The following is a 12,862-nucleotide window of genomic DNA, read 5'->3' on the forward strand; positions in this document are numbered from 1 at the left end:
AATATTTGAAACCAAAATTATCTATATTATTATTTATTATATTAAATATATTATATTTATATATATATAATTTTTTTCAACTCAACAACAATAAAACTCACAATCTCATAATAACATAAAAATACGTCATATGTTACACCAGTATCGTGGTATCTCAACATGCTGTCACGAATCATGATTATATATTAGTGAGGACAATCTTCAGAATCTTGTTAACAAAATTAATTTATAAGTTTCAATCGTATAATCGTTTTTTATTAAACACATATTATATAATATTAAATAATTTAAATAAAATAAAATATATTATATTATGAATTCACATATGGTATAACTAAATAAAAAAAAATAGTTTATAAATGTGTATAGATTCATTTACTTATATAATAGTTGTTTAATAATTATTTTATGAACTTATTTTCACATTAATATCGATTAAATACAAATTGTTATAATAACTATAATTTTGGAAAATATAAAAAAAACAAATATTGTGATCAAAGATCATTCTTATGCGTAGAATTTAAAAATACATATAACATAATGTTTTGGAATAGTCAATTATTTATTGATGGACATTTATAGTTTGGTATTCACTGAGACAACAGTCCTTTTATTTCGTTTAAAAGAACCGAACCAATGACCATTTTCTCACAATTAACACATACCGTAACCAAAGACTCTTGTTTGGTAATAGTAAGTAACACAAGACAATTAGATGACAATGTCTGACCACTGAACCTGAAATATGAACATCAATTATGATAATTAAAATTTCCACTGGAATGAAACATTATTTTTAAATTCACAAAACGTGAAAAAAACATGTTATTTATATTAAAGTGTTTGGTTTTTGTGGGTTAAAGTTTATTATTTTATAATAATTTCATTGTTGTTTCTTCTATGAACATGTAATATTAACAAACGTATATCGGTACCTGAATATATTTTGTTCTTCCGTAATAACACGTGCAACGTTGAATATTTCAAATACAGCTTTTTGTATTTCTAGATTAACATTTTTTAAAGTGACTTGGGCCATATGCTCGTTCATCCCTTTAAGTTTTACTAAATGCAAAATGTTATTATTAGTGTGAAAACTATAAACGCACGAAACAATATTAAAAGTCAAAGGTCGTTTTTTAAATTCAACAATTATAACGATTATAATAACTAAAATTGAAAAATAATCAGGATCCATTTAATTTTGTTAGTATTATTTGGTTTACCTTGTTCGCTAACAAAGTCGTCCTCGCTCATGGACAGCGGCTGAACGAGTTCACCAGCGGGGACGCGCAATACGACGTCGCTTTTACGTTCCATACCGGCGGTGAACCAGGAGACTTCCAATACGAGAGGTTGAATAGAATCCTTGTAGTCGACTCCGAGTGCACCCAGGGTGACCGAACCCGGTAGCAATTGCATGATCGGGGCCGAATTATGAATACTCATGTCAGAACTCTATAAAGGTACATAAAAACATATTTAATTAAATATACGTCCCTTGTTGTACCAATAGATACGTACTGCGGAGTATAAAAATCTTACTACAGATATAATAATAGGGATTGATTCAACGAGTAGTGATGAGCTATAACGTATGACGAGCATTGAGTAATAATTTCGTTGTTAATTATATATATAATAATGCGTAACGATGTTGTAAAAACTATATATATGTTATGTGTAAACTTTAATCCTTTTCTCCCTTTCCCAAAAATAAAATAAAAATAAATTCGAATTTTGGATTCCGTATTGCAAGAAAAACTATCAACCTTCGTGAAAAATGTTAATACGCTCATTTTATAGGAGACAAAATCGAGATCAATAACTATATTTGATTACCATATATTATATAATAATTAATATAGTACTTACGTACGTTTTAACATAGATTATGACGTGATCTATATTAAGTACGGCAATAAAGGTAAGATCGTATAACACTGATTTCGCCTCTCAAATGGGCGTATACGACGCGTTTGTTTACTGTGGAGATTGTCTCTCTCAATATATATTCATATTATACATTTATACATACAGAATGTACAAGGAAGAAGTAAGAATTGACAAAATATGTAATTACAGCTAACTATCTAATAGTTTTCGATTTTAAATACCGATTAGGATTAAAATCTTGACTAGTTAATTACATTGTTCAATTATTTATATTACACTCTATGTATAAATATATAATATACATGTATAAGTATGTGCGTGTGTATGACGACTATGACGTATAATGTATAGAATTGCAAATCATCATTGTGTATTGTGTGTTTATGAATACCTTTTGAGTCCAGTGAATGTTGGTGAGAGCTTCTTTATTATCGTGATTAGTGAGGGTTAATTCCACGCTAACCATTTTCGATATTGAGTGAGGACTTCTTGTGAATCGCGCTAGTATACTCAGTTCATTGTGTCCGTTAATTTTGTTCAATATTTCGGTTTTCACAGATGGCACAAAACTTGGAGCTACTGTCTATATATTATAAACATAACACACGGTTGTAAGATTTTTTTTAAACTAATGTATCAGTTCATAGTTATTACATTAGCGTACATAGTATATTATACTAACAGCCAGTTTTAATATATATACTTTCAAACATACCTTTCTGAAATTTTGCAGTATTGATTGTGTAGCGGGAAATGATGATGGTTGATTGCTGCTCAACGGAGAGAGAATATTCCCAAACGACGGTACCAACGTAGTTTGTCCGACCGGGGCAACTATGTTTATTCGAAAGAGTAGAAAAAGTTTATTAGTATTGTATAACGACAAACGCCTTTAAGGTCATTTAGAATTTAAATGTACGGCGGCAATAAATATCTCCTCAAAATGATTGCAGTTTTAGTTAACTTTGATTAATTTTCCATAATTGAAAAAATAGTTTTTAGAGTTTTGCAAATATGTTATTATGAACAGTGTATTGTACCAGATAACAATCGTTCCCGGGCATATTATTATTATATACATGTTTGTACGCATAAGATCTATCGTAATATGAGAATGTACGATAATATTCAAAACACCCATGTACATCTATCATGTCAAACTCAAAGTATTACTTGGGCAAAAACATCTGTATAAAAATGTTTGTGGGTCACAAAAAAAATATTTTTTATTATTATTATTATTTATTACGAATAATTAAAGCTTTTTCATTTTAGACTTTGGGCCGCAAAAAAATAAGTCGCGGGCCGTGTACTTGACATGTTTGCTGTACATTATATAATATTGAGCATAAAATCATGATAAACTGATTTCAAAAACTCACAGTCATCTAGTTCCAACAATAAGTCCACATTACTCTTAGCAGACGGTTTGGGGACATTTTTTTGTACGGCAATAACATGTTCATCGCTGCTATCGCTTTCAACGGATTCACTGTCTGAACTATTTTCATCGGAATCGATAAAACGTCCCTGATTTTTGTTCGTCTATTGCATACATTTCAAACAATATTACCATTATAATTTAAATAATTTACTATCCCTATCTTCTATTTAACCCTATGATCATTTTACCTCCGGTTCAATTTTTTCGTAGGAAGAATCCGACGACGAGTCTGTAGTGTCGTCATCAGAATCGTCCGATTCTTCTGAACTGTCGTCGGAATTGTTCTCGGAATCGGAATAGAACGTTTTATTCTTATTAGTGGTAGTCCGTTCGGCCTTCTGTTTAACAGGCTTTTCTTGTTCTTCCGGCAAAGCTACGCAACGAACGCTTGAATCCGTTGGCAAATCGGGGAACTGAGGTAAATCTTGATATCCGATTGCTCGGCTATTGATGTAATGCGATAATGAGCCCATTTGATATTCTTCCCGATCTATAATTTTATGATTTAAATATTAAACTACTCGATGTAAGAGACACGCGAATAGAAAATACTAAAGGTTAAGATTTATATTATAAAATATGATATTATGAAATCTACATGTTAATTGGTAATTATACTATCGTATTATATGACCAGACAAACTGTCTACCTGTAATAAATAAAATCTACGAATTACAAAGAATAAACTATATTAACTAAAAAAAAAATTCCTCAGTCTAAAAATTAATCAATTAATATATTATTTGATTAATGATAATTGGGGCCCGGATTTAAATTCCTAAGATAATATCGCTCGATGTTGGCACTAAAGTAAATATACCTATTATAAAATTAAAAGATGACAATATTTTGGAGGACAAAACGTCGTTTTTTTTAAAAAAAATTAAAATTTTGAAATTTTGTTAATTCTAAACGATTATAATGAGTGTTATAATGGGAACAATGGAAAAAACTCAGCGTCTTGCTCTCCGCAATATTGTCATATTTTAATTTTATAATAAGTATAATTACTCTAGTACCAAAATTGAGCGAGTTCTACTCAGACTGCGTAAACGCGTTTTGTCTATATCGTATGTAAGATGGAGACAACCATGCGGGTATAACGTCCTCTTAATATTAAAATATTTATTTATACCTATTGATTATCAATACATATATATATATATAATTTAAGTAATAAAATTAATTGCTAACAATAATCTGTAACTTTTTATTATTTAAATAAATGTTTATTGAAAAAATTAATTACCAACGAAATTGGACTGTAGTAACGGAGCGGGTTTTTCAGCTAAAAATATGTTATTTGCATTTTTGCTCAATACGCTGTCCTTGAATTGTTCGGGAGGAAATAGTATGTTGTTCAAAAACCTCGAACGATCTCGAATATCGTAGTTTTGGTCGTATTTGGCTTGTTTTAACACATACTGGCATAATAAAGTTGTCTGCGCGGGATTCGTCAAGAACAATTTGACTGCTAAGTTCATTATTTGTAATTTCACTATATCTTCCTATGCACACACACAAACAAGCAACAATAAACAGTGAATTAAAATATCTGTATTGCACGAAAATAGCGGCAAGTCGTGGCCAGTACATTATACATAGTATATAGGTACACATCACGTTATTGAATCATTTTAAAAGAGCTAAATTTACCTCAGTGACGTATGTTTTTGCGACTTTCCTAAGAACATCGGGCGCTATGGTGGATACCAATTGTGAGTATTCTCCTAACAACCACAAAATTGATGCCCTCGCTTGGGGTACGGCTATAGAGTCCATTAATCGAGCCATGTGTCTTATTATGTCGCAGTGGGCTTCGGGTTGATTTTGCAACAATTTTTTAATGACTACAACGCTTTCGGCTACTACCGCTTCTACGAAAAACGATAAAGAAGACACGCAATGTATACACTCGTGATTTATGTACAGGTGATTTAAAATCTATAATACTATTGGGACTTACCATCACGACTCGATAACATGGAGACCAACCCACTAAGACACGTTTCTGTGACTTCTTTGATGTTGGAAGCACATCTGAAAATAAAAAAAATGTTTATATGGCACATCAAATATTCATTTAAACAACTCTGCAGTCACATAAATCAAAGTTATATAATATAGATTCCACGACAAAATATACTGGTAAAAATATCCTGCGCGTAAATAATAACTTAAAATGTTAACCTTTATAATAAAAGTTGCGATTAGAAATAATAATCGAACTTTATCTAAAGTGAATGTGTGTTATTCGTTATTTAATCATTTTGATAATGTCAGCTAACAGTCTTAAATTAAATTGTTTAATCAATACTTTTTATAATAACTTTATATATACCTTTTATATTACAATATCATTTTAATATCTTTTTAAACATTTTTTTTGAATTCTATACATTTTAATAATAATTATATTGTATTAATAAATATTTAACTTGTTAAAAAGATTTACATTTTAAATTAATATTTACGCGCAATATTTTGACGTGTCACCTATAATATGTACTACACAATATACATAAATATATAATACTATAATGTATCTTGTCATACGGTGTTTTTATGATTTCGTTCGATGAAATTGAATAAGATAAATATGTTTAATTATTTTGAGCATTAAATATATATATATATTTTAAACGATAACCATTTATTTCTATGAATTGTAGCAGTTTTAATTTTGCTGAATAATTCATCATTTTTGGTTCATTACTTTATTAATTAAAATTTAATTTACTAAATGCATTAATTTTCAACTGATATCTGAATAAATGTATTTATTTATATTTTATAATATATAATAACTTATTTGTGTAGAGGTATCGATATTCGATATTAAATATGAGCGAAATGCTTTTTTTGTGCTACATTATTCATTAGATTTTTGATATAAGTTTTATTTAAAAAACAATTACTCAGTTCTAGAAAATTAAAATGATTTCAACTAAAAGTATTAATGAATTCACCAAAGTTTTAAGAGGATCGTAACTAATGAAGTAGCGAACAAAACTGATTAGGCATTTTTCGTTCTTATTTTTATCTTACCACAAGTATATAACAACAAGTTTACGGTAACGTTAAGTTTCGTTAAATTTAGCATTATTGTATCAGTTAATTTACCTATCATTAAACTTAAACGTGTAATAACTTTATCTGTGTTCTGTCAGAGGTGCATTTTTATTATTTTAATTTTGAAGTGAGATATGTTATTATTGTCGATATTATACATATTTATAGAATATATATAGAAATATTTTTGACAAATATATATTATTATATTAACTGTTAATTTACCTACATATATTATAATCATATTTTTTAAGACCGATGAGGATCGATCGAAAAGGAATCATAAGAAGAATTGTATACCATAAAGGCCTGAGGAAGGCCGTAAAATTGAAAGCAAATTAGATAATGTTGTGATATATTGGAATAGAGAAACTTAACGCGTGTTGATGAGTTCGATGTTCTCAGATCGGAAATCGAGATCACGAATGGAATCGGAAGAACGGCTAATCGAGCGTATACAGATCGTCAGACAATGATTTCTTGTCGTTAATGGCTATCACAATAGTAAAACTGCACGTGTTTGTATAAATGTATATATTTACAAACCCAATCATTTACAGGCAACGTTCGTTTAAAGTAGATGTATACTGGAGGAAGTCAACAAGTGGGTGACATATACGGAAAAACAAAACAATCAATTCCACTACAAAAATAATAGGATTAACGTAATACCTATTGTATTATAGGGAAAGCCATAAAATTGGTAAAATTTTCAAACTGAAACATTATAATCAATCTACGAGTACTGTAGTTATTAAGAATTTTCATTGTTCATATTATTTTAGTCAATTCAATCGACAGTAAAAAAGAATACCATTAAACAGTAAAATACGTACGTATGATAAATATTATATTATACATTTATAAGCCTACAACAACTATATAGTTAGTTTCTTATAAAAGACCAATAATTTTATATTATGGTCATAAATCATAAAATCCATTATATTATTTTTAGTTATTTAACCATATTATATGTAACATATCAAGTTTGACTAATTAAGTCACTGATAATCGTTTTCAATATTATGCAGAAAAAACTCGCTTAAGATTGTTATTTGACGGTATTTTCATAATAAACACCACTTGGAATTTCTAGTTACGAGTCTCGGTTAATTGTAATTGGAGTTTCAACTATACATAATTGAATAACGGTTATTTACAAATTATAAGTAAAACACGAGAAAGTGTTGTTGGCACAAAGTAACTTATTAAATGAAGTCTTCTAAAGTAAGAAAACGTAAAAAAAAGTCTAATATATATTTTTTTTATCGTTTAATTAAATTGTTATTATACTTGGGGACGTAGGATCATTGTAACGATGACATTACTATATTTACTACCCTGTAGGATGGTTATTATTTGATAAAACATAAAAACTAGATTTATATTTATATTGGTATTGATCGTACACATTACACAATCATATTTTAATAAATATTAATAATATAATAATTACTTTATCAATTATAAAAAAAAAATTAGACGAAATGCGTACTATCAATAAATTGATATACTTAGGTAAGAATTTAGAATCTGTCCCCACTCTGCCACATGTTCATACTTTAATTTGTTTGATTTTTTTTTTATGCCAATCATTATTTTTCCTTGACCTGTTTTTATTATTAATATTTTTACCCTTATTAAATCAACTGGAAACAATGACATTGTCTTCATATTTTTATCAATCTACTTATTATTTCCTTTTTGTCAAGTAATGCTCTGATATAAAATTATAAACGTAAACAATTAAATTGATTTTTGTCATCGGCTTTTGATGGTTAAACTTGAAACTTGAAATTTTCACTAAGTGTTTATATAGGTAATCATTTTCTATATGTGATATGATTTTCAAAATATGTCGACTCTATTGGAGCGATTTATAGGCATAATTTTTCTACATTTTTTTTACTATAAATGTTAATTAAAAACTATTCGATGGGTTAAAATTCTTAAAAATTTCAATAAACAAGTATTTAGTAGTAAAAATTTATAAAATCAAAGTTTGAAAATGCATTATATTATTCTTCGTAGATATTTCATAGATACTACTGTACTAGAACTAAAAATCTAATAAATAATCGATAAAATTATTTTTTTAGACATTTGATGGAATTCAAATTTGAATTAAATTACATATTTTAACAATGGTTAATTATATTAATTATTTTGTTAAAATCAAAAACATTTATCGTGGAGACTATAAACTTACATATATTATTAGGAATTGTGCTATTCACAATAACATTTTCAAGATAAAATTTTAAATTATTAATAAGTCAAAATAACTTTAAAAAATTCAGTTTATCTGAATTTGGTAAGTGCCGTACATTTGGTTGTCTTTTTTTTGTTTGTTTGTCTAATATTTTTTAGGAGAAAAATGCATCAAATTTCCACCTTTTTAAGGAGGGGGCAAACTTCATATTATATTATATACAATGATATTCCCATCATTTTTTATGAGAGTATACTATGCAAAAGAATGCTAAAATATAGATATTTATTTTTTTTTAACGATAAAAGTGGCGGAAAGAGGTTTAATTGACAAAATTGAAAAAAAATTACTACTAAATTTTTAATACATAAAAACTAAATTAATTACTTAAATAAATTGACAAAAATTTGTTTTCTTAACTCATGTCGAGTGTTGGTAATAATATAATATGGTTTGCTTGAGAGAATACGGCGTATATGTAGTATACCTTATACTAATATACAAATTACTAGGGAGTTTACCTAATGTGATATAAATTACAAAACGTTGAAGAAAAAAAGGCCATAGGAGGAGCAACTGCCCCATTATCATCACTCATTAGGTACACTAGGCATAGTTAGATAATAGTTTATAACAAAATTACATTTTGTGTATTAAATAAATAAATAATAATTAAATATTATTTACCTTCCAATAGCTTGGATAGCAGCAGCAACAAACTGCTTATCTGTGCTGGAAATGTATGTTTGAACTTCTCTAAGTATCGTAGATATACTTGTTTCATTTGCCAAATTTGTCATAATGTCAAGTTTTAATAATTTTATATGTGTAGGATCATTAGATCTGACAAAAAAACTTTTTAAGTAAGGTTCAAACATACTCTGAAAAATATCAAGTTTTAAATAATTATTAATTATTAATTTTATCAAAAAAAATACCTTTCTAGCTATTGAAATAGATGCAATGGAATTCAGTACAACTGATTGAACTTCTCTATGACTTCTTAATAAGCGGATTAATGCTTTAGCAATCACATTAACTTCTGATTTTGGAGCTAAATGATGATATAACTGTGCGACACTCATCACCACCTTATAATAAATACAAAAGTAAAGTAAAATTAAATTTTTTTATAAATATCATTACTATCAAGCAAAAAGTGTGAGGTAAATTAAATATTTATTGATTATAAATGAATTATATTATTGAAAAGATTGGTGTTGTAGTAGTGATTTTAAATTTTTTCAGCACCTTCGTAACCCAAATTTTCCACAGTAAATCTAACGCAACCCCGAGTTTTACAGAAAAAAAAAGTAGTTTTAGATAAAACCACTGATCAAAGGTTATTTTTATTGTGTCACAGTCGAATGTGCTGACAGGAAGATGGAAGTTTAAAAATAATTTGTTATTATTTAGTTATAAAGTAACAACAATATCCATTATTTAAACTTTAGAAATTTATTTAGTTTATAATTTTTTTTCAGTTTAAAAACATGAATTTTTCAGTTGTTGTAGCCCACAGTTTAAGAAAAATTGATATTTACAACTAAATTCTAAACCATGAGAATTGCTCATATCTGAATATTAATATTGTTTAGGAAACAAAAACAGATTTTTAACATTTGACCTATTTTACCAATTTGTTTTCTAAAAGTATAAGAAATTATGTAACATCATATATATACATAAAATAATATTATTGAATGGAAATTTGATTAAGTTTTCTGAGATGAATTCTTTTCAAAAATAGTCTATGAACATTATTAATTTAAATATTAAAAGAGATAAAATATTTTTAAAAATTTACTGTTCAATTAAATTAAAACATTTAATAATAATTTACAGCGGCATTTCTGCTTTGAAACAAAGGCTTAGCATTCCTAAGCAAAAGACGATGGTCTTGATCTAATACAGTTGATTTATCATCTACACCAGCCTCCTCACAACTAGATAAATCAGAGCTATCCAAGTTAGAATTTTGGATATTTGGACAATCATTTGTATCCTGTAAATATATACTGATTAATTTATTTAGTTCAATAAAAAATATTCTATTATTCTTACATTTTTATTAGGATTGACAAATTGAGTACGGCCATATCTTGTTAACATGTTTACAATAATTACTTGTCCCCATTCATCGATATCAACCAATAGGTTACAAAGTTTTCTATAAATTTTGTGTATAAGATCAATTCTTTCGGGACAAACCTAGACAACAATTTATAATGATATTTATATTTAATATTTAACCTATTTTAAAGACAATCATATTTAACATAATTAAATTTAATTGTCGATAAAATAAATAACTGCTACTTAAAAATTAAAATAAGATATTATACAAAAATTAAATAAACACCTCTTCAAATGCCATAACTGTTGATCCAACTACGAGTGTTGATTTATCAGCTAATAATTTTTCTATTACTGTAATAAGTTCTTCTTTCTGATCAGGGTCCAAACTAAAACAAAATTATAACAGTTTTTAAAATAATTTTTAGTTTTTTGTTTTAATTAATAATATAAGTAAAATAACAATTCTTTAGGGCTTTTAATTGCTAAAATTTAAAATGTCAATAATTACCTGTATAATTTAGGAATAGCGTGCGCGGCAGTTTTACGGACATATGGTGACATATCAGCAGCCGAATCTTTAATAGCTAACATGACAATTGGAACAATCATTACAACTCTTATACTCGATAATACTCTCAAAGCAGATGCTCGTATTAATTGATTTGGGTCCTAAAATTATAAATATATGCTTATATAATTTCAATTATTGTTTAAAATTTTAACTTATTTCATTTAAAATAAATACCTTTAATGCTCTTTGGAATGTAGATATAGATAAAAGTGCTAAATCTTGTTGTTGTTCAGCATAACGAACTAAGTACACATATACTAGTTTTTTTACTTCAATATTTTTAGAGACTACATTCTTAACAACAGCTGGAAACAGTTCTGATGCATCTCTTCCTTTGGCAATCATCTAAAATTATAAACACTTTCAATGAATAATTTTATCAATAATTTTAATATTTTTATTATGTATATTACACCAATAATTCGTTTCATAGCTTCCAATTTTGGTCCATCTTTTGCAGAATCTAACATTTGTTTCAAATCGTCATGCCTGGTAAAATTATTATTAATTAAATGCGTACATAATATATTTAATATATATTTAATTGACTAAACATATAAAGATAGCTTATATAATAACTAGAATAATTTGATTTGGATGCAATAGTTCTTGTTAATGTATTTAAAGTATAGCATTAAACCACTAAAAACCTTATGTTAAATCTACAAATTTTGAAAAATATAATATTTAATTTTATACCATATAACATCTTTCATCCGTAAAAAATAAGAATAGATCAAATTAGTTTTCTTATTCTAATACTATTAAATTATTTTGTTACATCACAAATGTATTTTTCAGTTTGATAAAATTTATTTTTATTATAAACAAATTGCATAAGTTAAGATCTAGTTAAGGGATTTGGAGCATGCCTACACAACTATATTGTTATTTAACAGTATGTTAAAATGTTTAAATGTTTCTTAGTTGTACATCTGATATAAATGTATTTTTTTATGTTCATAGTAAGTAGAAATTTACTTTTTATAATCAGACACAAAAAACGATGACAGTCCTCCTGAAGCTGGATCACTCGCATAGTCTCCATCACCAGTTGTAGATGATGACAAGCCATTCTTGTCATATGATCCATTAGTGCCACCCGACATGTTACTGTAATTCTGTGGTGAAATCGAAAACATTGAAGATCTTGGTAATACATAGATCATTATAACAATTTAAGTATTTATTGAATGAAAATTTTACTAATGCACTGATCCCAAATGAATAATGATAATTGTTTACTTACAGTTGTTGATGAAGAATTCATGAAGGTAACGGGACCCAATAATTGGAATCAATAAGTAGTTAATTTGATTATTTAAAAATAAATCTGTTGTAAGCTTTATGGCTTAAACTGCTATAGTGGATTACTGGATTACCTACATTCAAACGTATAGCAATAAATAGTACAACCTATAATTAAACAGGTAGGTGTTGGTGTCAGGTGAACACTGAACTTTAAAACTGTGCTTGTTAGTTGTTACTTGTTAGTGCTAAGTAGTAGATATTATCACCGCTTTTGGTGGAGAACGTGACGTGAATACGTAGGATTTGATAAGAAACAAATTGAAAATGCAT

The 12,862-nt window shown here is 27.3% G+C and overlaps 1 protein-coding gene across 2 annotated transcripts; it reads right to left on the reverse strand.

Moving 5' to 3' along the window:
- Positions 1–233: 233 nt before the first annotated feature.
- On the reverse strand, positions 234–12,789 carry LOC132930390 (AP-3 complex subunit beta-1). 2 transcript variants are annotated; one of them, XM_060996238.1, is made up of 20 exons: positions 12,531–12,789; positions 12,263–12,402; positions 11,695–11,770; positions 11,456–11,626; positions 11,219–11,379; positions 10,994–11,096; positions 10,696–10,842; positions 10,475–10,636; positions 9,570–9,722; positions 9,319–9,512; positions 5,311–5,384; positions 5,001–5,221; positions 4,594–4,852; positions 3,532–3,833; positions 3,282–3,444; positions 2,615–2,733; positions 2,291–2,482; positions 1,230–1,461; positions 939–1,068; positions 234–741 (listed from the first exon to the last, which is right to left on the reverse strand). In XM_060996238.1, the coding sequence occupies exons 1-20, from the start codon at positions 12,549–12,551 to the stop codon at positions 594–596; spliced, it is 3,168 nt and encodes a 1,055-aa protein (XP_060852221.1). In that variant the 5' UTR covers positions 12,552–12,789; the 3' UTR covers positions 234–593. The 2 variants fall into 2 exon arrangements, with proteins under 2 accessions (XP_060852221.1, XP_060852222.1); XM_060996239.1 differs by having other exon boundaries at positions 12,263–12,430.
- Between the last annotated feature and the right edge of the window lie 73 nt (positions 12,790–12,862).

Source organism: Rhopalosiphum padi, chromosome 4 (assembly GCF_020882245.1).
Source record: "Rhopalosiphum padi isolate XX-2018 chromosome 4, ASM2088224v1, whole genome shotgun sequence".
Taxonomy (NCBI): Eukaryota; Metazoa; Arthropoda; class Insecta; order Hemiptera; family Aphididae; genus Rhopalosiphum; species Rhopalosiphum padi.